We start from the raw sequence: 27,229 nt of genomic DNA, 5'->3' as shown, positions 1-27,229 counted from the left end.
TCCCCAGAGGTCCTGAATTTAATTCCCAGCAAATACATGGTGATTCATAAGCATCTCTAATGAGATCTGGTGCCTCTCCTGGCCTGCAGCCATATATGCAGGCAGAGTACTGTGTACATAATAAACAAACAAACAAACTTTTTTTAAAAGAATGGTAATTTTCAAAATATTGCATATCTGTGTTCCACTTGAGTTACTCTTGATTGAGTTTGTTAGCCTAGTAACAGCCTTCATGGAGTCTGTATTGTGTTACTTTCTAAGAGTGTCTTCTTCATAGACCCTGAAGATACACTGTGGCAAAGAACTAATCCCTGCCAGTGTGCTGTTACCAAACAAATCCAACTATTGAATAACTAGAAGAGAATAAGGATACATTAAATCAGAATTAAAATGCAAATGTTCTATGAATTAAAGCTTCAATTTGACTATGCTTTATAAATACTATTGCTTATCTTCTGTGTTTTTTCAAAACTTTGTGAGGTTGTAATGTTAACATTAGGTTACAAATAAGGAAACAAAATGGAGTACAGCATGTGGTGTTTCTCTTGATGCTCAAAGGAGCCCTGTGCATTTCTTGTGTGGATATCAGTTAGTAGATTATTGTTATGTTGCCCATTGCTGTTCTCATTCTTAGCATTTCATTGACACTTCAGTGTCTGGTAAAATGTGAGTGCTTACAAGAACTTTAGAGACCTACATCAATCTTAGTGTTTCCTAAAATTAAGATGCTTTAGGAAATTGTTCTGAAGAACCGTAACTGTCTAATTTTAATTGTTTTTGGTCTACATAATAAAAGCTAAAAGTAATTAAGTGTGGGACAGGAGAGATAAGTCAGCAGCACTAGTTGCTCTTCCAGATGACTTGGGTCAATTCCCAGCACCCATACGGTGGCTCACAACTCTCTGTAATTTCAGTCTTTGGGCATCTTCTCTTCTGGCCTCCATGGGTACTGCTTACATGTGGTACATATACATACATAGGCATATGTATACCCCTGTGGCATAAACATTATCAAGGTGTCACAAATGTTGGGCAATACAACGAGCATATTTCATGGATTACCACAGATTATGAAACTTACAGGAGAGGTCATGTCCACCCCTTCATGCAACTAAAGAACCTGGAACACAAAGAGGTGAAAGTGACCTGCCCAGGTACTTACAGCTTCTCAGTTGACTACAAGCAGATTACTCTCCATCACAGTTTGCAGGGTCCCCCACACTAGACTGTTGATCCCAGACTGGTAATGATATTTTGCTAATGATGAGATACAGAAGAAAAATATCCAGATAACTCCAAGCATAGAAACCATTCCCTTAATTGATTTTATAAAAACTGTAGCTTTTGCTCAAGAAATTAGTTGTAAGAAAGTAGTCACCAAGAACAAAAGTTTGACTGTTAGTTGTACAAATACAAAGTACACCAAACATTGTTTATGTTTGGCGCTTCTGTTTTAAGGAAATGGAGGATACTTCTTAGGGGCGGCATATCCATGATGATGAATGCCTTTTGCCCTTTTTATTCTAAAATATTTTCCACATGCTGCTTACAAAGTTGCCTTTTTCGCTTTATAGCCATCTATAGAATTCACATACCAAATTTAAATATGTTTCAATCTTTATAAAATCATGTTTCATTGTATAGTATCATTTAAGTGCTTTTTCTCATGTTTTGCAGTTTTAAAAAAAATATGGAGTTTGTTTTACATCAGCCTTCCCTAACAGTGAATGCCTCTGAAAATCCTGAATTTGATCCATTATTTGTTTATGGTTGGAAACCTGTGTGTATCACTTTTCAAAAAGATAATGTAGAAAAGTTATAAATTTTATAGACAAGGGAAATTAGAATACCAAGTTAGGCAAATGAAAATTGTCTTTTTCATATATATTAATTTATCTTCAAAATACACTTCTCTGGATCTAGAGCTATGAGCTCAGCAGATATGAGAGTATACCGCTCTTTCAAAGGAACCAAATTTAGTCTCACAGCATGTGGCAGCTTATAACGATTTGTATGTAATTCCAGCTCCAGAAAGTCCAGCATCCTCTGATGGACTTGGACTCCGAAGATACCTGTACTTAAACATGCATCTACACTCACATATGCACATGTACTATTTGTGTACACACACACACGCGCACACACACACACACACACACACACGCGCACACACACGCACACACACAATTTAAAGCAAAATAAGAGATATACTTTCTCTGTGTGTTCATTTCCTGGAAAGGAATAAAAGTCCCAATTGTACATTAGTGCTGAAGTTTCAGTTTTACTCACATACTACCAAAGTAAATGCCCGTAATACTGGATATGTATGTTGGCTTTCTGTCATCACTTATGTAGCATGTCATGATCTTATTATAACCTTAGTTTTTCATTCCTTAAATTTTACTTCAAATTTTATGCATAGTATTTGTAATACAGCATTTGCTGTTATTAAGGGACTTTAGTTGTTGCTGTTTAAGCTTTTAAAATATCCCTTTAAGCCTAGTTCTTCATCTGTTGCTCTTTGTCTGTTAAGAAACTATTGTTAGACCTGTTGCACAGAGTTCCACCTCCAGTAATCTGACATGTGTGAAGTATTTAGACATTAATGGCATATAATAGGCTTTAAAAACTTCTTTCTCCTTCGTTATTGGTATGCTTTCCTTCTTGCTTTACTCCACTCACTGCTGCCTTTCAAACTTTGTTGAAGAGCCAGCACTGTCATTCTCGTATTCCCATGCTTGGTTGCAATATTAGAAAAAAGAGAAATCATTAGGGGTGAGGGGAGTTTCCTGTTTATTTGAAGTCTGTTTGGATTTTTTCCCTAATATAAATGCTAATGAAACATTTTGTTTCCCATGTTCAGATCCTTTACAAGCAAAGAAAGTAAGAAAGGTGCCTCCTGGCCTACCTTCTTCTGTAAGTACTTTTTTTTTTAATTTGATGTTAAACAAATTGATGTCAAGTATTGAGTATTTACTTGTTACAAGAGTGGATTCGTTTGGTGCCAGTGGGCATACTTTACATAGTAACTGTTCATTGCTTAACAAAATCATTGATTGAGATAAATCCACACTTAAGGTTAGGCTTTTTGTTTTCTGTGCAGTGATTTGTAGCTTACTCATATGCTGTCACTCCCTGTCTTCTGTCATTTAAATTCCCCTCTTGGGAAGAAGACTAGGCCTGTAGCTGTCAAAGAAGATCTCCTGTGCAGGTCTTTTGATGTTTAATTAGTCATTATGTTGCTGAACAGGAGGACAGACAGAGATTAATAGCTGAGAATCTGAGAAATTTACATTTGTAATAATCCCAATGGAGCTAAAGACATTAAGATTCGGAGGACATGTTCGGCTCAGCTTGCCTCAGTAGGACTGAGGTTATTAATATGCATAAATCACCAAGTCAGATGTTCATTGTGAAGCCCTTGTGGATTTTAAAGCCTTCATTAAGCCTTTCCCAACTTCAGTGTAGCATCAGGAAAGCTTTCATGCAACTAGTTTGTTGATTCCCTACTTTCTCAAAAATGTATCCTTTGAGAATAGAGAGCTTTTGATGCAGGAGGCTGGGAGAGGTTGGTAAAACAATCATTAATGGCTGTAGTAACCTAATACTGTAGGAGTGTTTGTGCTGTTAATATCCTTGCTCTTTGAAGCCGAAGAAGTATTTGTAGATAAACTTACATTATTAATCCACCCGTAGTTTAAAAACCTCTGGTGAGAAGAAGGAAAAGGGTTTTATTCTCTGTGTGCAGAACAAATGGTCAGTGAGGCTGTTAGATTGAGGCCCTGTGTCTTAAAGGGTACATTCTTTGTTGTGTAAATGGATGTTAGGCTTTTACTGGGCAACACTTAACACATGGGCGCAGGTGCTGCCAGATGAGTCACAGCTCATCAGAGTTTGGACTGAACAGCATATCCTGCTTGACAAGTAGCAATCTAGAAGGGGCAGCATGGGCCTGAGCTTTTCGTTTCTTGTGAGGGGTAAAGTACAGAAATCATCTTTTGCTTGTTTGTATACCTTCTCTGTTATGTCCTGCTCCTTCCTTCTCCCACCTTCTTTTCCAGTGATACATGAAAAGTTGAATTGAAATCTTTGAAACTCAGTTCCAAATGGATCTGCGTTTTACAAAGCGTACATTACGAAGTGTAGGGCGGATGTACTCTGAACCTGCAGCCTACCTGGAAGGTTGAATTGCAGCTGCAAACATCCTAAAAACTTCTGCTTGCTTAAGCACTTGGTCCCACAGAGGCTGAATAGCTGCTTGATAAACAAAATGAGCAATGCCTCAAATCATTATTCCTGAAGACAAGAATTTCAGCAGCAACTAAAAATATTTGTACGATTTGCATTTTAAAAGTTATGTGCTGTGCAAAGGTAGGTAGGTAATATAATCTAACAGAAGTCATACTCATGTAGACAGTACTGCTGAAACATGGAGCAGTGTGATTTCTTATCTGTGAAGTAATAAAAGTTAGATTATATTTTAATATGAGCAGAACCACACTGCTTCAAAAACAAATTAGTAGGTAAAAAGATTATCACGTTTATTCTTGGCCTGACATTAATTTTAGGAAATAAAGCTAATTGTCAATATTTCATGGTTACTTCATTTTTAAAAAACCAAATGAGCAAAATGGGCAGAGGAGCCTAGAAAGAGATTTTGCAGAGCCCTTTTTCTTTATGTTCTAAATATAACAGCATTTACTACTTTAAGATAGTTTTTCTGTATTGTTTTGTGTTCAGGAAAGGAAAACTACTAAGTTTTGATGGAACTTTAGAGTGATTAGGAAATTGTGTAAGACAAGCGTACTTATTAAGAATTGTGTTTCTCCAGTTTCTGTGGTATACACCTTTAGTCACAAACTCTGAGGCAGAGACAGTCAGATATATGAGTTGGGGGCCAGCCTAGTCTTCATAGGAAGTTCTAAGCCAAATAAGGCTGTGTAGTGAAATCCTGTCTCAGACATACACACACGTATATATGCTTGTGTATACCAGTGAACATGGTGGTGTATATGCTTATAACCTCAACACTTGAGACTAAAGCAAAAGGATTGCTGCATATTCTGTGCCAGCGTGGGCTCTTTTGCAAGACCCCTTCTAAATAAAACAAAATAAATAAGGAAAATTACATTTTTCTATTTGACTGCTTATAATAAATATACAATTTTACAAACCTTTGATGTTAAGATTATAAAAGAAGAGACTGCAGAAAATGAGCATGAATGTACATGTTTTATTTCGTGATGATTTGAATAATGAGTATCATACTTCCAAAACTAAAAATTCGGCCAAATGTTCAGATTTCAAATGGGCCAGCAGGTAAAAAGAATAGAAGTGTGAAAAACAAATGTTTTGTCTAACTTTAGAAGTAAAGCATTCCTAGATTCTATAATAGGTTCAACTTTTGTACATTTACTATAGCATACCTCCTCCTTTACCCAAGGGTAGACCCAGAGGACACTGTTCAGTACACGTGGGCAATGGGAGGTCGGCTCTGAATACAGACCTCCAGTGTCCTGGCCTGTGGTGATTGGAGTCTGTTGGGACCGAGCAGAGTTCAAAGGGTGCGCATAGTACCTCAACATGGCAACAATTTCCTTTCCCTTTGGGATTCCTTAGCCTCCCTTCCCTAATCTCTGAACACCAGCTGTGTATTCCTGGTTTTCCTCTATAGCAGATCATTGCTAGGATAAAAAGTAAATGAGAGTTTGGGACATAGGGCAGGGATTGGAGCAACTATTTCCCCTGGCAACCTTTCTTTAATTTACAAAAGGAAGTGTGTTCAGTTGGATCCCTTCAGCCTCCCTTCGTTAGAGGTCCAGGACTTCTAAGTGTGAGGAACAATGTCAGCCATTTTACTATGATACCATTCTCCTTGGCCTTTGTACTAATCTACCCTAATTCAATTGCACGTCCATAAGAACTGCTTAAAATAATGTGAAAGGACATTTTCTTTTCAGTATCAAAGTATAAATCTTGGTCTGTTCCTAAAAATATCTTGTTTCAAATATTAAATTTAAAACAGTTTTCCCAGTTCCATTTTTACTGAGCAGCTTTGTTTGTTAATTGGCTTTGTTGTTTAAGGACCACACTGTCTAAGAATGGTGTGGTCTTAGAGATACACAGAATTTCCCCTTACATAGCCTCTTTTTGATTTTATGACCTGGGAGGGGTTGCTTGTCACTCTGGACTATAAGAACTTGTGTTTATGTAGTGCTGAAGAGTGAGCTAAGGGCTCACTGCACTCTAGGCAAGTGCTTTACCACTGAATCATCCTCAGCCTTAAACCTAAGCTTGGTTTACTTGTTTATTATGGTCCTGGGGATTGAACATAAGGCTTCAGACATGCTCAGCAAGGACTTTTCCATTTCCAAGCCACATGTCACAGATGACAATGCCAGTCTAAAAGGTTACTAAGAAAGTATCCAGTGCCAAATATTTACCTAGTATGTCAGATATAATCCAGAATTCTCTTTTGTCATTTTTTCTCATTTCTACCACTATAGCCTAAATTTAATTTTTAAAACTCAGTTTACCATATGTGGCTCAAGAACAAGAAAAAACTTGAAGGTGAAGAGATAAATATCACAGCAAATCAAATTATATTACCACACTACTATATGTAAGCAGGAGCCTGGCATACAGTGGATGCATGCTAAACTACAGTTGTCCTTATTGCTCAAAAGAGCCTGGCATACAGTGGATGCTAAACTACAGTTGTCCTTATTGCTCAAAAGCATTCTTTTGTAGAAAAGAACATTCAAAGAGAAGGAAAATTTGCTGAACCACTTTCTTCTGCCTAGATATATTCTGATCATTATTATTTTCTCACAGCTCAGGGCTGTATTTCTTCTTTATTTTTCCCCCTTTTTTGGTTGAGCATTGTTATAATTTCCCTAATGCAGTGTCAGATGTACAAAGTCTGCCTATTCGTTACTCTGTCTCTTAACTTGGTATTTGTAATTCCAAATGTAAATAATATCTTTATATACTAGAAAAAGTAAAAAATTTGAAAGTAGGAATCAAGATTTCACTATAAATATGTCCCAGAGTCAACACTTAGATAAATCTGGAATGCTTCTTCAACCCACATACCTAAACTTGGTCCTGTACCATAACATTTAAAAACGTGCATCTGGGGTTGGGGATTTAGCTCAGTGGTAGAGCGCTTGCCTAGCAAGCACAAGGCCCTGGGTTCGGTCCCCAGCTCCGAAAAAAAAGTGCATCTTCAACTGCATCAAAACAGCATGTCTTATTAGATTTTTTTTTTTAACGTAACTAGCTTACAGGGTTAATCATAGGCTAATGGTACATTGTTTTTTTCTTGATCAAATGTCACACTGTCTTTTGTTCTATATTTTAAAGCGTGTATATCTTCCCACAAAAGCTGTTAATATAATTTCTTAGGTAAGTCCTCAAAATGTATTTTGATACCCCATTTAAAAAGTTTTGTTTTCTAACTCCTCTTTCAACCAAGGAGCTTCATTTTCCAATATGAATCAGAGTACTTTAGACTACATTTTCGTGCTTTGAAGCAGTCCTATCGACTTAAGGTTAGTAATTATAGCTGGTCATGGTGGTTCACACCCGTTAACCCAGCTTTCAGGAAGCTGAGGTAGGAAAACTGCTGTGAGTTGGTACATAGTGAGTACCAGGCCAGCCAAAGGTAGACAGAAAGGTACACTCTCAAACATTAAACAACAGCAACAAACAATAATAATCCTAGTTAGAAATTGTTATTTTCTTTTTCCAGTGCTCGGATTCAAAACCTAGGGCTCCATTCCCATACATGGCAGGCAAGCTCACTCCCTCCTAGTGACATTTCAGCCTACCTTTTTAAAATTAATATGAATTTTGAATTAACATTAAAGCTTAAATGTATGAACATCACAAATTAGTTGGAGAGATTCTGAGGTGTCCCAAACCACACAGGCTTCTAGACCCATACATAATGCTGGTGTATTGCTCTGTAATATCAGATAGGATAAATAAGACTGAGAACTACAAAGAGATGGAATAGTAAGTCCCAAACACATTTAGACTAAGACTTCTAAATAAGAGCAATGACAAGCAGCTTTTTCTGGGGCTGGTAAAAATTATTAACTTGAGAAACTGAAGTACAAAATGATTAGCTCTCTCAACTAGCAAAATCCCTGTCAGGGGTTGGCACTGTAGAGAAAGAGCCTCTTGAAGATAACAAGGTCAGCAACTGGGAGAGATTCTCCTGATGGGCTGCTCCATGAGCATCACCAGGAAGCCAAGGAAGCATGCCATAAACAATTGCCTGAGACCTCTAAGACTAGCAAGAAGTAAAGCTAACGAGGAGTAAACAGCTTTACAAGCCAGTGTCAACCTCAGTGTAACGTCACAAGGAAGAGCTGCAGCTCTTGAACATGGACTGAACATGGTATTTGCTTACTAGTTCTGAGCAAACAAGCATAGAGGGCATATTGAAGCTGGAGGTGTGGAAGAGTCTTATTTCCACCTGTCACATAGGTTAGCTCTGTTTTAAGGCTGATCCAATACAAAATTCCTGCAGTGGCCAGTTCATTCTCTGACTATACAGTTAGATCTGTAAAGGGTACAACTGCCCAGTTTAACTGAAAGGTTTCGTATGTCAGTAAGAAAAGCAACCACTTTTGATGTTTATGGTGCCCACTATTGAAGCTGTGTCAGAATTGTATCAGTATGAATGATAGGTTTTAACTTAGCTCTAAGTTGTTGACTTTTGTGAAGTGCCAAGAAAACTTTGATCTGGTTTAAAGTGAGAAGGCAGGGGGGAGGGGAAGTACTCTGTCACTTCTGTGGCCCCAGTTGTGTCCTGGTGTGGTTGCATACCTGCAGTCACATTGTTTCTTTCTGAGCTCTATGTTCTTTATTAAACAAAAAATATGCCTCAATTTCATTCAGAGACGGCTTTCTAAACATATTTACATGGTATTTGGTGGAGGGTAAGGGGAGTGTCTCTTTCCATCATGTGGGTCCCTGGATCAGCTGTCATGTTAAATGTCCTTACCCTGTAAACCATCTTGCTGAAAGTGGCTTATAAGGCTTATTGAACTTTATGGCTGCTGATAATTTGAATCCCTGAGTTGTTATAAACCAGATGTAAATGAGTGGCCAATTCATTTTCTGTGTACAACGTGTATGGATTTTAGAAGATATGTTGTTGAGTTATTTAAATGCACGTAAAGCCTAATATCACTGTCAACATATTAATCATCAGTAGAAAATCAAGTTGTTTCTTTACTTTTTTTAATTTTGCTGATATGACAGGCTTGGTTTTTTTTTTTTTTTAATATAAAGTAAAGACATAAAGCAGCATAAAATTCAAGTTTTTACCATCAGGGGTGAGTGAGATCGGATTTTACTCTAAGACAGGAAAAGTGTCTGTCCTATGTCACTGTCGAGTATGATCTTTGTTGTCACAAATGTGTAACTTTGCTCAGCTAATACTGATTGTGCTTGGGAAGTTAATTGTTCCCTGTAATGTATGCCATGTAGATTTATGTGTAATCTTTAAATCATTTAAAAACACTTTAAGTTCTGAAAATGTTTCTAAATCCTCCCACACGTTATAGTCTTAAAGCAGATTTCAAACATTTTAAACTATTCACCTATCAAATTTTTTACTTTTTCAACTATATTTGTTGTAGTATCTAACCCAATATAACTTTAGTGTTGACAATATTTTATTAGTCTTCAAAAAGTAATCTAACTCTGGCTGGGCATAGGTAGCACTTACCTATAATTTTCTCACTGGAGAGATGGAGGCAGGAGATGGGCAGGGGTCCAGAGCTCAGGGGTGTATTTCAGTATTCCCCAGTATACCGCATCAAGTATACTGCATCAAGGTTCTTTTGGTTTTCTTTTTGTTTCTTGAGACAGGGCCTTACTGTGTAGCTTAGACTGACCTCAAACTCAAGAGTCGCCCTTGCCCCTGCTCCTGTCCCTACCCATTCGCCCCAATGTTGGCATTAAAGGCACTTATCACTCAAAGTCCTTTATAAAGGGGTTGTACAGTAAATATGGAGGTAAGGGGATAAATGGTCTCTGCTGAAACTACTCGACACTGTTGTGTTAATAGTATTGAAAGTAGCTACAGGCACTATGGAAATGAACAGACAAGGCCAGGTTCCAGTAAAACTTGATCAGAATAGTTGGTAGATCAGACTTGCGGCCTGCTAATCCTAAGTTGTTGACCTGTACTAGACTCAAAGGATACAAAGGCAATCTCCATCATCAAGGCCCTGGGTACAGAGCCAGTTTTCATTGTACTGTCAGATGCTTTCTAAAATCATTTACCTCTAGCACAGTAAAGTTAATAACCAAGAGTTATAATGTTCTGGGATTTAAGTGTTACATCAGATGATATTAAAGATGTGTGTACACTCCAGTTATCATCTTTGTTCTAGCCCAACTTTGTGGTAAAATATAAGCTGAAGATGGGTGCTGTGGTCTGTTTTCTATGCAAGTATGTATGATAGTAGAACATGTAGGAATTAAGTGCCGTTTAACATGAAGGTTTGTGCCTGGAAACTTCATTTTCTTAATGTTAATCTTTATGAATGTAGGTGAATTTTTTATGGTTCTTACATGATTTTTAACTTTTAAAACTCTGATTAGTAAATAAAAGTTCACGTTTTCATTTGTACTTGAGTTGTTGTTGTTGTTGTTGTTGTTGTTGTTGTTGTTGTTGTTGTTTTAAGTTTGGTTTGGAATCATAAGCAGCTATTTCTCCCAGCATCATTAAAGATATTTAAGGTTTTCAAAAACCAAGGTTAGGGATATCACTCAGCGGTAGAGTATTCCCTGTATTTAGTCCCTGGTCCTCTGGAGGAATAACAATTTGAGAATTACCAACTCTTTCCTATTAGGTCTCAGTGAGACCCTTCTGCTAACGTCATTTCAAGTGTTCTGAAATGAGCTGGGCAGTGGTGGGGCATGCCTTCAATCCCAACACTAGGGAGACAGAAGCATACCTCTGTAGGTTCAAAATCATCCTGGTCTACAAAGGGAATTCCAGGACAGCTAAAGCTACATAGAGAAACCCTATCTCAAAAAATAAACAAAAAGAAGGCTAAGTACAAGGAGAATATAGGCCCGTCTTCAAGATGATTATACTTAAAAGACATGAGTTAGAAGTTGAACCTGTGAAGAGAAGTAACTCTGAACATTTTCCTGTTGAATCATTGTCTTCTAGTCATAGAGTATATATTACTCAGAAGATTATTTCAGTCAAAGAGGCTGGAAATGATGTCTGTATAGCTATATACTTCCTCATCCAGAAAGGAACACTGGTTAATTTCCTGTTGTAAATGGTACTTCTCAGTTTCCTTCTCTGTCTAAATGATGGAAAATATGCTAACTTGCTTTCTTTATCTTTATATAAGAAACAAACTTTTGTTCCCAATTTGTCTTCTAAAATATGCTGTTAAATTTCACCCAAAACAATGTTTTTACAACAGAAAAGGTAATTCGGCCATCAGTGTCAGCTCTGTATTGATTTAGGATTGATCTCATCAAAAATGTAAGGACTTTTCTTCTAAAACATTAGTAGAAACCAGAGTACAGGAGATATTTTTTTCCTAAAGAGGAGGAAAAAGTACCTTATTTCTCATACTGAAATACCCTTGAGATTTAACCATCTTTCTGTACCTGCACTGTGCCATCTTTGTCCAGTTCCCTTCTCTCTTTTTCAGATCAGTGTACCTCTCCCCAGCTAGTCTTGCGGTTTTCCTTCAGCGCTTTCTTTCATGAAGGGAGCCTGCTTAACACTCTGAGTCATCTCACCTCTCCCTTACATCCTGAGTAGCTTATCAGTACTAAGCCAGAGTCCTTACAGTAGCTTACCAGACCCTCATGACCTGTCTCCTTTCCCTCACATCCTCTTCTGCTCTCGTCCCCTCCCTTGGTCCAGCCTCAGGCCCTTCTATATATTTATGATTCTCTGCTACTATTCCCATGTGGTCCTCTGTACCTGTATGGCTGATTTTCTCTCTGATCATTGGGGTCTCTCATTGCCATCCTATAGAAAATGGCAACATACACCCACTACTCCTTCCTTCCCTACTACACTTTCTTAATAGTTTATCCAGTTTATTTTTTACCTTCAACACTTTATGAAGTGGGAATGTGGCTTAATTTGTTTTTTTCTGTCCCCATTCACTAATAGATACTAAATAAATTAGCAAATCCTTGATTAGCAGCAGGGCTGTCGCTGTCTTGCCTCCTGCACCTTGCTTAATTGACATGAAGTTGGTCTAACTACAGATTTTCTGAAATATCCTCAGAGAAGGAAAACTGTAGCCATATTCTAGCTTTTTATTATAGACTTAACTATGCTTAAACCTTATAAATACTGTAAGATGAGGGGAAGCTCTCTGGTTTGTTTTTTTTTTTTTATCAGAAAAATAATCCTTTGCTTGACAAAGTTTACCAGTGATCTTGCCATTTTTGTGAGCATAGACTCTCAGTTTAAATACATGAGAATTAGGAGATGTATAGTTCATTTCTAGCATAGAGTCCTAGTGTTAGAAAATGTGGTGTGTCGAAGTTATATGATCCAAGTTTAACAATAGTACCACAGATAGAATCTTTCAAGGTTAGGAAAGCACACATCCTCAAGGTCACACTCTAAAGTTGGTATGGTGGTGTTGCCTAGACTTCATCCTGTGAGCTCTCAGGCTGTTTGCTCATTGCAGCTATGTTTCATTTATAATCCATTTCATAGTCCCTTTTACTGCTCTACTAAATTTTCTAGCCAGAGCATATAAAGAATCGTGTTATAGGCTCCACGCATTTGTGAAAGGATGGTGAGAAGCCACAGTCCACTCCTTTGATAGGGTCTCTCATCAGCTCAGCTCTCACCTATCTCTCCAAAGAGTCTTCTGAAGTTATTTCAAGGGTTTGACTACAAATCTTTCATTTTCTAGGGGAACTAAATTAATCTAATGTCCGACCTACATATAAATGCACATTAAGATGTCAAAATTGTTGCTGAGTAAATAATACCAAAGTTGGGTAAGAGTTTTTACCTGTTGGTAAGATGCCAGCCTTCGTTGTTTTTCTAGATACTCCATACTTTTAAGATAGATGATCACTTTAAATGAGCATATTATATATTACATATTACAGGGCAGTAACCACTTATACCTCAGTTGTCAGCACTTGTTATGTTCAGAGCTTTTTTTTTTTTTTTTTTTTTTTAAGATGCTTATCTTAGAGCTCAGGAGTTGTAATGTGGTTCTGGGATTCCTGGATCTTTCATTTCCTGTAAAGCTTTCTTTTAGTCTTCTCATTTTACTATTAGTAGGTATGATGATGAAAATAAGATTTGAGGTTGCTGTGGACACTGAACATCAATTGCAACAACTCTGGTGTCTTAGTTTGGTGTTAGTGCTATGAACGCACACCATGATCAAGGCAACTCTTATAGGGAACACCATGTCATTGTGGCTGGCTTACACTTTCAGAGGTTCAGTGCACTACCATCATGGTAGAAGTATGACAGTGTCCAGGCAGACATGATGCTGGAGGAACTACATCTTGATCCACAGGCAGCAGAAGTGGATTGTTTTCTTCAGGCAGCCAAGAGATGGTTCTCTGATTCCACACTGGTCTCCTTCAGCATAGGAGACCTCAGAACCTAGCTATCAGCACAGTATTTCTTCCACCAAGACCACATGTACTCCAGTAAGGCCACACTTCCTAATAGTGCCACTCCCTATGACCAAACATTCTAAACCTATTCAAATACCACATCCGGGTTTCAGAAACTGAGCGTATGACCAGATCTAACATATTTCAGAATACCTAGCAATTATGGAGCTTGATGTATTGAAAAGAGGCACTCCAGCAATGAAAGTAGACTCACATCTTGCACACATAGCCAGTTTACTTCAGCATGGCAGCTTCACTGTTTCTTTCCTTAAGACAGTTGAGTCAACAAGAGCAAGCTCTATCAAGCTGCATAAATATGTACAGCATCCTACATAGGTGCCATCGTGATCATCTTCTCTTCATTCTTCTTTTTTAGTGTATGTACTGCTGCAGCAACCCCTTCATTCCTCTTCTAATCAGAAGTCTGGGTGGCAAGTATATGGCTCTAGTTTTGTTTTAAACAGAGAAGCATACTCAGTGCGACTGAAAGAATTTAAGACAAAAGTCTTTCAAAGCAAGAATTGCTAGTTTGGGGGTGCAGTCGATGATAAAACATGAAAGTGGTTGGTGGTTAGCTGGACTCTCCCTCTCTCTCATAGTGAGAGGGTCTCACTATGTAGTCCAGGCTGGCCTGAAGTCATAGCCGTCTCTCACCTCTGCCTCTTGAGTGCTGGTATTACAGATATTAAACTTAGGAAAGGCTTAATTAGTCAGATTGCTAGGAAATCTTCAGCATCATTTGATACCTGGATTTTGAAGAAGTAATTGAATGGAATGATCTGAAATTTCATTTTCTGAAAAGACAGCTGAAACCTGAGCCCTAGTTCCTTAGGCAGGGTTTTTTTGTTTGTTTGTTTGTTTATTTGTTTTGGTTTGGGGTTTTTTTTGTGTGTGTTTTTTTGGCATTGTAAGTTATAGCCCACAGTTCTCTATGACATATGCCACCTATCTTGATCTGTGGTAGGGAGAATGTAATGCTTTTGTACACACACGTCTGATTCAGAGTCTAGAGCAAGTAGTTTAACAGATTTTTATCAAAATTTGTTTCCCCCAAGTTTATCTGTAGGGCTCGTTCTTTTAGTTACAGACTGCATTTCCTGGTAAATCATTATAAATATTAGACAATGCTTGTTATACTTTTTAAAAAGATTTGGTTATTTTGCCTTTGTGTATGTCTGTGTAATGTGTGTAGTGTCTATGGAGGTCAGAAGAGGGTTTCAGATCCCCTAGAACTAGAGTTACAGAGGACTGTGAGCTGCCCTGTAGGTGCCAGGAATCACACCTGGGACCTCTGGAAGAGCAGCCAGTACTCCTTGACCACAGGGCCATCTCCGTAGCCCCTTGATGAAAGGCAGCGTTAATATGCTTTTTATCCCCTTCCCTGTTGATTACACCTTTCTCAGATGTGTTTTCAAAACGAAGTATTAGATGGATGTTGTTAAAAGTAGACAACATCCACTCTCCCCTCATCCCCGCCCCCCAAAAAAAAGAAGAGGAGGAAGAGGAGGAGAAGCAGCAGCAGCAGCAGCTTTTGCCTGGTGGTAGTGGTGCACTCCTTTAATCCCAGCATTTGAGATGCAGAAGCCATTTCTCTACAGAGTGGACCGCCAGGAGAGGACTACACAGAGAAACCATGTCTCAAAAGCAAAACAAAACAAAACAAAAGAGTAATCTGCAGAATTTCCAACTACAAAATGGTTCTTTTAAAATAAGATAAATTTAGGAACTGTATAATTTCTTTAGTACAGGTAATAGAAGCTAGCCTTGTTTTATTCCTTGAGTGTTAATTGTTCAGAGATAAATCATTATTGAAAAAAAATAGATCGTGACCTAGAAATAACTCAATGTATTTAAGCTTGGAGCTGTGGATTGCACATCATGGAGGAATCTATCTAGACAAAGAAATGTGGAGATAACAGAATATCCTGGCGTGTTCTACCTCTGTTAAAGTTTCACCAGCCCAGAAGAAAAAGGGTGCCTAGAAAAAAACAAAAACCTAAAACCTGTCTACACTCTCCTTTGTGGATGTTTCATAAGAAACTTTCGTTTGCCTATAGTTTTTCTTAGATTACTTAACAAGTTCAAAACCTTGTGCCAGTCTTGAACACTTTTCAAAAGTCCTGGTATATTTTGGGGTAGTAAGACCTCTGGGTCCTTGTCATTTGGTTTTGTTTATGTGTGTGCACATACACTGATAGGCAGTCCTATGATTATAGAGCCTTCTCTGGAAAAATTATCAAGTTGCAACATATAACTCTATACAAGATTATTTTAAGTGATGAATGAGAAGTAAAAATCTCGGGGTTAGGGATTTAGCTCAGTGGTAGGCCCTGGGTTCGGTCCCCAGCTCCGAAAAAAAAGAAAAAGAAAAAGAAAAAAGAAAGAAGTAAAAATCTCCAATTCATGTGGTGAAAGAATTGGACAGCCAACAGATCCAGGAACTATTAATTAATGTTAGGGAAGGGTGTTTCTCCCCTCACCCCCCATTTTAACATTTTAAAGAAAACTGCCTTGTCATGGTGGCATGTGATCCAAAGAAGTATATACCCTGTGCTTTGTCTCTGAGAGAAGTCAGCAGTGGCAACTGTTCCTCATAGAGGACTGCAGGAAGAAATACCATAGAAGTGGCCTGACACCTCTGTAGGTGTCTGCCATAGGAGTCCTATTCGACAGCCTGCATGCTTCTCCAGAAGACTGGACAGCTCTTACACATTCTCCATAGAGTCTTGGGATTTTTCAAAGAGAAATTAAACAAGTATTCTTGCCCCTACCCCCACAAAGTACAGGCTATTTAATTGGTTTCTGTTAACTATAAAGATGGATATTTTCTATTTTGTTAATCATGAAATATTTCTAGACTTTAAATTAGATTTTGAGATTTTGTAAAGAAGCAATAAAAAACTTGCTATTCCATCATAGATGAGCTTTCTCATGTGTCTTTGCTCTGTGCTAAGTAATGATTTTAAGAGGGAGTCACTTGTTTTGTTTTGTTTTGTTTTGTTTTGTTTTGTTTTGTTTTGTTTTACTGATGACATGAGAGACCAAACCAGGACTGTGGGCAGACTGAGCACACACTCAGACACATCTCCAGCATCCAAATGATGTGCACTAGTGTATAGCACAGCTGTTAGATTTTGGTTAAAATCTTTATCTTCATTATTAAGACTTAGATGGAAAAATTTGTTCATGGGGAATTACCAAAATAAAGGTCACAAGCTTAGGTCAGTGATTTTTTTTTTCCTTTTTTCATTTTTTTTTATTAACTTGAGTATTTCTTATATACATTTCGAGTGTTATTCCCTTTCCGGTTTCCGGGCAAACATCCCCTCCCCCCTTCCCTTCTTTATGGGTGTTCCCCTCCCCATCCTCCCCCCCTTGCCGCCCTCCCCCCAACAATTTAGTTCACTGGGGGTTCAGTCTTAGCAGGACCCAGGGCTTCCCCTTCCACTGGTGATCTTACTAGGATATTCATTGCTACCTATGAGGTCAGAGTCCAGGGTCAGTCCATGTATAGTCTTTAGGTAGTGGCTTAGTCCCTGGAAGCTCTGGTTGCTTGGCATTGTTGTACATATCACTATGATTTCAGATCAAATAGCTGTTGTCTTTAATGTAGAGCAGTCATCAGTAATGGGATTAAAGGATGAACTATTTCACTGGATTTTTATATTCTTGTTTTTGTTTGTTGAAAACATTTTAGAGTGTGAAGTATAGGGACTGGGAAGCAGCATCTTCATTATTCAATTCCTTTTTTTGATTTGTTTGTTGTAAAGTAGCACATACTACAAAAATTACAGATAAAAAAATCTGTGATGTGGGTGTCTTATTATATGCCTGACTTAACAATACTGCCTCAAATTCTGCAAATTTAGGACACTGGGTCTCTCACATCCTTTCTTCTGCTAAATTGGAAAGGGGAAGCCTGGGAGATGTCTTTCATTTGAATTTGTGCACTTGGAGATTCTGCTCCTCCCTTGTTTCTGAGATAAGAGCTATGGCTTAGCCCAGGCCATCTTCACACAGCAGTCTGACTGCCTCAGCCTCGTGAGGGCTGAGACTATAGGTATATGCCACCACAGTAGGGAGTTTCCATGTTTAACCTCTTACATCTCTTTTCACCCTGCCCTTCCTTGGATTCAATAATTTGTAATTTACTGAATTTCATCCTTCAAGGATTATTGAACTTGTGTTAACTTTTACATATGCTTTCATTACCTTAAAGTCTACCCTCTAGGGACTACTTTTCTTAGAAATGATGCCAAGTTTTTATGAAGAATTATTTGTAGCATGTTTAGATTTACTTTTCAAGCCAGTTTAGATGGTTTTCTTCCAATAGTGGAATGTGGCTTGCTTAGAAGAAGATACAATGAGATTAACTGTTCACTGTCTTCCAATTAAAATTTTCTTTGGAACACTGTAGAATTTTATGTTACTTGAAGCATTCTTGCTTAAGGATAAATTAACAAATATGTTTTTAATGAGATATGACCCTTGTTTTGATTCAAATACCAGAAATGAAGATGAACAAATGAAGATGAAGACTAAAAAATGCAAAACAAAATTTCATTTAATTTTGCCTGTCTTGCCAAGGAATATCTATTTTGAATCAACAGAAAATGAAGGAAAAAAAAAAACAAACAAAATACAAAAAGACTTTTATAGAGAAGCCTGGAATTTGAAATTTCCAGAACAGTTTTTAGCATAGTTGGCTTAACTGAAAACACTTTTTTCCTACATCTTCAGAAAAGAGGTAAACCATTTACTTACCTAGTTTAGGCCTCTGCCTTATGAATATTGTAATAGCAACAACTTTTTTTTAATGGAGAAAGGCAGTAAACCTTGAGCTGGGAATCTTGGGTTTGCTAATCAAAGCTGTGTGACTCCGAGTCACAGTCTCTTTAGGGTCTCTGTCATTCATCATGCTGCCTGTGTGCTCGGGCTTCCCATCTTGTGATAACATGTGAGTTATTGTAGGTTGTTAGACTAAGTGTTGTGAATATTAAGTCTGATCATGACCTAAGTTCTTCTGCAGCATTGTGGATAGAAACAAGTCAGGATGAAGAATTCCTAACAGTGCAGAACTGTGCAGGCGACAGGTCTGCCTGAAATCAGTCTTGAAAATTGGCACTGTCTCCAGCTGACTCGTTTTGTCAGACCGAGTCATAAGATTAACCCCTGACATGTTCCTTTAAGAAAAAAAAAAAAAAAAAAAGCAAAGATATGAAACAAGCTCATTGAGCAGCGCAGCACTTGATGGGCTAGAAGCATTCCCTGTAAGATGAGTTGCCCAGAGAAAGGAGCTGCAGCTGTTGCATAAACCGGGGATTTTGTTGGCTGGTTTTGGTTTTGGTTTTTAATAGAAAAAAAGACCTTGTTGTAGAAGAAAACTAATAATTGTGGCAAAGAAAATGATTACTCATATTAACCAGTTGCCGTTTTCTTCAGGTAAGGTGCACTTCCAAAGATGGGGCTTGAGAATGACAAATGTAAAAGCCCTTACTCTAGCAGGAAGGTAGAATGGGGTGAGAGGTCTATATAAATTCCCGTTGATTTTCTCCATGATTTTATGGTTTGGGGGAAGAATTTATTAACATTATTATACAGACATGCTCAGGTGTGAGAGGACCTCCTCTCAATTTAGATAGTTGTATATATACTACATCTGGTGCTTCATAAGAGAGGAAGTCTACCTGGCTTGGGTGGGAGGCTTTATTTTAGTATGACTATACTGTCGCTGTCTTCAGACACACCAGAAGAGGGCGTCAGACCCCATGACAGATGGTTGTGAGCCACCATATTGTTGGTAAGAATTGAACTCAGGACCTCTGGAAGAGCAGTCAGTGCTCTTAACTGCTGAGCATCTCTTCCGCCCTCCATTCTATGTTTAAACTGAACAGTAAATCTTAACCAGTTGTTGATTTTATAGCACCCCCTCTAAAATAAATTTGTTTGGTTTTACTTTGAATTTTTTTTGTTGGCTTCATTGTTGCCCTCATCATATTGCATTCTTGCCTCTAAAATAAAAGCTGGGGAGGGAATTCTGTTTCCGTATGTTGTGATAGCCCATGGTTGCATAGAGGATTTACATTATACTGCTTGTTTTACTAGCAAAGCTAGCAAGCACTTTCTCTGTTGACCTTAACTGCTGCAGGCTTTTCTTTTCTTACTCATGAAAAAGTTATTTCAGGTACAAAAGAAAATAACTGAAAGTTGTCAGTGTATTGTGGCTTTCCTCTTCTCCTTATTCTCTCATGATTACTATTGAAAAGTATGGTGTTTTTTTAGTAATTAATAGAAAAGAGAAATTTTATCTTAGATTGATTTTTTTTTTCAGTTTAGTTATCCTGTCAAAAGAGAACAACTTGTCTATGAAAGACTAAAATTTACTTGAAAGGTTTTAAGACATGGCATTGTTAATTGTAAATCAAAGCTTTTCACACAGTTCTCCAAGGGCTGAAGCAGGCCTTTGTGGTCTCTCAGGAGGGAGGAAGTTTCTTGTGCTCTGCAGACTGGCATTTAATAGCTGCTGTGCAGTGATGTTCTTTTGCAGCTGCTGCTAGGCCTTTTCTCTATCTGGGGAGAGTGGGGAGCTCTCATTGTTGGCCTGATGCGCTCAGCTTTTGAATCCTGTGTTAGTCGGCCTTATTGCCTGGTGCTGTTTTATTGCTGTGACTCAATCAGTATGTTTCCTAAGAATGGTGTTTGTTTGGGGTTTTTGTTTGTTTGATTGGTTCGGTTTTTGTCTCTTACAGACTAGTCATAGAATATTTCAGTGGATTTCTGCCTCATGAAAAGTGTCTTTTAAAAAAGTGATGTGTCCCTTTGCACAGTCCTGCTGTTATCTTTGAAGCACAGAGGGAAGAAATAGTACAAAGAGGGTTTGATGTGAGTAATGAAAAAAATAAAGGTTGTTACTCTGTTTTTTTCTGGGTTAGAATCTACCCAAGTGATAAACTGTGAGAATGTTGTAGATAGTAAATTGTGTCTGGGCGAAACATAGAGACAAAGATTCACATTTTGATTTTATAGTATAATGAGCTAGAAAAATCAGACATTTTTCTAAGAAATGTTTTAACATGAATATGTAACTATAAATAACTTCCATAGGAATAAGGAGAGACTTCTAGTAACTTTACTAGCTAGAATGCACATTTTATCACTACGCTCACCAGCTTTTCAATCGTTAAATAATAACACTTTTTCCTTTTCCATCACCAAATTGTTTATAACATACTAGATGTTCTAAAGGGTGCATTCTTTTGTAAACTATTCATTAGTGTTGTAATGAGAAATCCAAGGAACTTTATAAACAAACATCTATATTCATTGAACTTTTCCTTTTTAAGAATGTCATTTTAAGCATGGGTAATTTATTTTGAAGAGAATTTCTATTTAAAAAATATTTTTTCACAATGTAACAAAAACAAACAACAACAACAACAAAAATTCTAAAACACAGTAGTTCTAGTCAGTGAAATGGTACTTAAATGATGGTCCACTTTCTCCAGGAAGTAATTTTGAACAAGGCTTAACTGTCTGGATCCTCCTTGTCCTGTATGATTCAGTGTTTCCAGTTCCTGATTGCTTGATCATGTGTTTATCAGAGTTGAAAGCAACTTTAGAACATGCCAGATGGTAATGTTGCTGGAGGTGTAGCAAGCAAGGCTTCCTTTCACAAGTGCTCTAATTTAATTCAAACTAAAAACAGATTAGCTGAAGATTGGTCTCTGTCTCTCTTTTCTCTCTCTCTCTCTCTCTCTCTCTCTCTCTCTCTCTCTCTCTCTCTCTCTCTCTCTCTCGTTCGTGTGTGTGTGTGTGTGTGTGTGTGTGTGTGTGTGTAAATTGGTCATTCTTTGGTACATTTGCCTTTAGGATACAGTGTTTCTTATTATTTAGATACAGTGTGTGACTTTGGTATATTTATTTCAGCACTCCAGAGTTTGTCTATTTGGTATCCTCCACCAATGCAAGGATTTGGTGGAAATTGAAAGAAGTTGATTACAGCATAAACCCTCCCTCTGCTCTGTGAGTTGGTTCAGTCCTATTTTGCATAAGTTCCCTTTGAGTAGTTCCATGTGTGAATGCACAGTACTAAGGGCTTGTGCTGCCTGTGTGGGTATATGTGTTGGAGAGAAGCTGTGTGCGTCAGCTGCAAATAACAGTTTTAAAATCAACATGTATTGTGCTTATCCTGTCCCTGGGATGGGCAGCAATTCTTTGATGTATTACTACAATGGGAAAACGGTAAGCCTTTTTCTTTCTTCAAACAGTGCCTTACTGACTTATTTAATGAAAAGTAGTGCGATTTTTCTGCACTTGAGTAAACTCTGTGCAGGTTTTATTCTTTTACCATAAGTTAGATTGTATATTTATTTGTGTCGTTGAAGTCCTATCTTTAACAGTTACTTGAAATAGTGACTCCAGCAGCTTAGCAGTTGTTGGCTTTTGTTTTTAAATTAGTGTATACTTGAATTTGAGTTCTTTTTAGTTTAGTATTTCTAGCATAAGCTTGAAAGTACTTATTTTTACATTCTTATATATTATAAACATAATTTATACATAAGGACATAAACATATTGAGTATTGTGTGATGCTTTGTAGATGGATGGGAAAGATGAAAGTCATCCTGGGCATTCATAAAAAGAACAAGTATGAAGCTCTGGGAATGATTAGGGAAGCAGTCAGCTATCGAGGGCCGTGTTTCCTGTTTGGAGTTTCAGGTCCAGCCTTACTTTCCTGGGATACCATCTGTTTCTAATCATGTTAGAATTCTGACCCTGTGGAGATTTATAACATAAATCACTATTTTTTTAAAAATTTGTTTCAACATTTTCAAATAATATAGTCCTAGTCCATTTATAACCCATTTTTAGGTATATATAGTTTTCTGTATTGCTAAGCAAGAATAATCTTTTTTTAATTACTCAGTGTTAACTACTTAGTGTATTTTTGAAAATCAGTCTTTAAAAGAAATAGGAATTTTGTATATTGTAAAAAGTATCCTGAGCGATTCAGAGAGAGTTACCATTGTGAAATGTCTGATACACATTGCACAGCGTTACCAGAACCTGGCTGAGTGCTCACCTGACTGCGGCTTAGAAGCTGCATCCTCAGCTTTGTTCTGCTTCTCTCACATTTTAGGAAAAATGCATTTGTTGTAGCTTCAGTGATTTTTGTGGAAAGGCATTTTAAGTATTAGCATTTTAATTTTTGAGAACTAATTACATTTTTCTAAAAGAGTATAGAGTTTGGTGTATTCACTCTTTCCTTTTTTGCCACTTGCAAGTGTTTGAAAGCAGCATGTGCTGTTGGAAGGCCAGTGAGAACTGGTAGAAGGGGTTGTTTCATCTGTTTACTGCTTCTGTACTTTGGATCCATCTAGTGGGTTAATTGTGGACTTTTGAGTAAGGTTTATTAGTAGATGATAGGCCAAAAAAATACTAAGCTCACTGGAAATATATATTCAAGCTTCTTGTAGTCAAGACCTGTGGAGAATATAAGAAGTAGATTTAAGTGGGCAAGCCACATTACTTTCTCGCTAATAGGTTTTTTTGGTCAGCTGCCTTTCAAATATAAAAATATAATAAAAAAATACCCAAACCCCTTTTTGTCCAATTCCAATTAAAAGAAGTCTGTTAAAGATGGCATGTAGGTGTGTGAGCATACACACATGTAAATTCAGTGACGTTCACTTTCTAAGATCCCTGTGCATAATAAGATCCCCGTGCTCAGGTCACTGCCATAGGCATGCATCTCTTTGTTCTTCACTGAGAGGGGCAGTGGAACAGTTAAGCATTTGCAAGTTTATAAGACATGGCATACTTGGTATAGTAGAGATGTATGGCTTGAAAATTGATAGCCCTGTGCCTAACATAGATCAAAGGTGACCTATATGTTCTTGGAGAATATATAAGGCAGTCATATTGTTTAAGTCCTATGTCACGAGAGTCTATGCATCTTAGTTTTATACATGGTTATTCTCTAATAATTACAAGAATTTTATTGAAATTATGAAACACATCCCTAATATCCAGTTTTCTACAGTAAGAGCACTATTAAATGTGTAATTATGCTGTCTAAAGTGTATGTGACTACATCATCATAATGGTATCTATTAGAAAGTACTAGCCCACTAGGTTTTCATGTAAAAAGTAAAACTATTAATATTTTGACTCTAATGGATTTTTGTGTAATTTTGGTGGTAAGCAGGTTAAGTTTAAGGTTATTAGTTCTATTTCATTGATTTAAGATAATATATAGAACATTAGTATTTTAAATGCTAGTGCATTCCCATTGATTTTATTGTTTACATGGCATAGCAGGTGCTCCAAGAAAAACTGAGCAGTCCTGGTCTGAAGCACAGTGCCTTTTCTTTCCCAGCATTTGATTTTAAGTTTTCAGTTCTGTTCCCTGTACCTGATTGGTTTGAGATTTTTTTTCATAAACCCCGTCAGATGCTAGGAAAAGTGAGATTAGCCAGAGAGGAAGAACCTTGTAATGCCAAGTGTGTTACATTGTTACATTGTTGGGAACATAGCAGAGTTAATGTGTTAAGTGCAGAAGAACCAGAAATGTTAACTGTTTTTTCACTATTTGAAAACAGATGTCCTATGTCACTTGTGTGACTATACTGTGCAGGGCACTGTAAAGTATTAATCTTCATGTTAAATTGGAGAAATAGAACTACTCTTGAACATTATGCTTTTTTTAAGATTTTAAAAAACATCAAGGAATAGTAAATGTCTGAAGCTTCATTTTTAAGAATTCAGCCTGCATTTAGTCACTTAGAACACAAATGATGTTCTTTAAGCAAAAAATGTAGTCTTGTAGGAACATTAAGACTGGCATTTCAGCCTGTCTCTAATCTGAGCGGCCTCTTTTATTATTTTTTTTATTATCATTATTTAGTTGGTTAAATGGTTCAAGGTACCATAAACCAAAGATACCTGAAACTTTCAAATTATTTAAACCAATGAAAGACAGGACAAAAGTAAGCCTCAAATCACATTCTGAATGCTGAACTTCTTGTGTAGGCCACTCCAGGCATGAAGAAGTTTGTATCTGACTCCTTTCAGTCAGAAAGCTGTCTTCATTTAAATACTGTGAGCCTCATTTCATAAATAAGGACAATGAGATATTAAGTTCTGAGTTTGAGTCTAATTTGTTCTCCAGGATAAGTCTTTTCTTTTATGTCACAGGAGTACGTTTGTCTCCACAGTGAACTCAAAGAATCCTTGTTACCACTTGTGTCTGTATTGCATAGCAAATAGAACAAGGAAAACACTAGAGCACCTTCACAGATACATTAAATGTCTGATCATAATGCTAATTGTCTTAATTCTTATGGGTGTGGTTTCTCAAACTGTGTGTGGGATGTATGTGGGTGTGTGTGTGTAGCTGTATGTCTCTGTGTCTATCTGACTATATGTGTGTCTCTGTCTCTATCTGTCGGTGTATGGCTGGAGATAGAACCCAGAGCCCCAAACATGGGTGGCAAACACTTTACCAATGATATATATCTTTAGCCCAGTCAAGCAGGAATTTTCAGTTTTTGTTTAAAACACCTGTTAACTGTTAGAGATGTTAAAAGCGTGAGAACTTAAACTGTCTGATTCCCTTTTCTAATATCATTTATTATATTAAAAATTAGTTTAGTCATAGTTTGGTCTCTCTGTGTCATGCTGTGTTTTTTTTTTTCATAAAAACTAGAATAGCAATGAATTTATATTACATTGTAAATTATTATAAGACTTATTTTTCAAATGAGTATTTCATTGACCATCAATAAAAGTACGTGCGTGTGCACGCACACACACACACACACACACACACACACAAATGTGAAAGTATATAAAGTTGAAGCTATGTTCTTTTGGAGAATTTAGTATTAGTTTCTGTGAAAGAAGAAAGTATAATAAATTCAAATGTGTAGACCATCTGTGGGCCCAGCATATTAAGTGTAACATTTTTATGATAGGAAGCATGGAGTCATACAGAAATTTTCTGAACAAGTTATGCTAAAAGCATTGATTGATAAGAACATTTGCATAAATTGGGGGGATGGGGCTAAGACTAATATATAAACCAAGGAAATTGAGTTTTTTTTTTCTTTTTCTTTGATCCAACTCATTGCAGATATCTGTGAATTAAAACCATAGGACTTGTTAGGGAAGGTGATTGTCCACAGTTTGCCTTATTCGTGGTTTTGGCATAAGTAAACATTCCTTTCTGCCTGTCCTTGAATGTATTGGAAAGGGACCAGAGGCTTCTCGCTCATCTAGTAATGTTTTTCATGTAGATAATTGTAAGGTAATAAACACTGTTCAGCATATTACCTTAGAAAGTAAAGACCAAGCTCTTCTTTTAAAAGGCTATTTTCTGAAGAAAAAGAAAAAATGTGATTAGTTGAAAAATAGTTGCATATATTAGACAGGTGAAATGTATATTTGATGAAAATTAATTTTCAAGCTCTGCCTCGTTTAATTTGGGGAAAATTTCATCACAATTAAAAGCGGGAATATTAAAATATTTCTTCTGAGCCAGGTGGTGATGGTTTAATCCCAGCACTCTGGAGGCTGAGGCAAGTGGATCTCGGATTTTGAGGCCAACCTGGTCTACAGAGTAAATTCCTGGACAGCCAGGGCTACACAGAGAAACCCTGTCTTGAAAAACAACAAACCATTGTTCCAAGGCACTGAAAACTATAAATACCAATTATCCTAGAGAGGAAAGTTTTTACAAGTTTCTACAACCTAGACATGTCTCTGGAGATTTGGTGGAAAGACAGGGGAAACTTAGAAAATAAAGCCTATTTCCCCCACTTACAGAATCTTAGTGTGCCTTAGCAGCTGACTGACAGGAGGAAGGGTCTTAGGTGGGTCCAGCTGTTCCTGCACTTTCTTCACATCGCTTCCTAATGCTCTGAGCATGGCACCTGTGCAACTATCCATAAAACTCTAATAACAGATTGGACTTTATTGCAAAATTTACCATTTTAATGTTCTATCAAAATACTAAAAATATTAAGCTATTTGTCAAATCCAGTTAGACTGCCACTCATAAGTTTACTTTAACATTTTTATGTAGTTTCCTTTGAGGTCATATTTAACTTTGATTAGAGAGGAAATAAAGAAGAGTAGGAAGACCTGAATTTCTGCTTCACAAATCAATTAAAGGTTTGTTTGTTTGTTTGTGTCGTGTAGTACATGTAGATGCATATGTATACAAATACTGGACCCAAAGTAGTGAGAAGAATCTGTGTGATGTGACATATCCTCTACTGTCTGGCACTTGTTGGAATATAATTTTTAATGCCAAAATTTTATTTATTCAACAGTCTCCTTTTACAAAATTCAGATCTTAAAAATTAGAAAGTGGAAACTCTTTGTTGTGTACTAATGTGTGTTAACTTATGTAAGTTAATCAGCAGTAACTTAATTGAAAAGTCAATTTGTCTAAGAATTGCCTCATTTTTTCCTTTGGAAGTCCTGGAGTGCTGGCATAAATATGAGTGTTTTACATTATACTCCCCGAGATTTATATATGGCTTTAATACAGGGTTTCAGTTAGG

General features: G+C 37.2%; 1 protein-coding gene across 1 annotated transcript in view; it reads left to right on the top strand.

Moving 5' to 3' along the window:
• The window catches only part of Tcf12 (transcription factor 12), a 293,581-nt gene that overhangs the window by 219,153 nt on the left and 47,199 nt on the right, over positions 1 to 27,229 (top strand). The window contains exon 8 of the mRNA XM_032910228.1: positions 2,864 to 2,916. Coding sequence (XP_032766119.1) covers positions 2,864 to 2,916 — 53 coding nt within the window. The remainder of the gene's footprint in view (positions 1 to 2,863; positions 2,917 to 27,229) is intronic.

Source organism: Rattus rattus, chromosome 8 (genome assembly GCF_011064425.1).
Source record: "Rattus rattus isolate New Zealand chromosome 8, Rrattus_CSIRO_v1, whole genome shotgun sequence".
NCBI lineage: Eukaryota > Metazoa > Chordata > Mammalia > Rodentia > Muridae > Rattus > Rattus rattus.
Note: the sequence above shows the minus strand (reverse complement) of the source record. Positions and strands in the feature narration are given on the sequence as shown.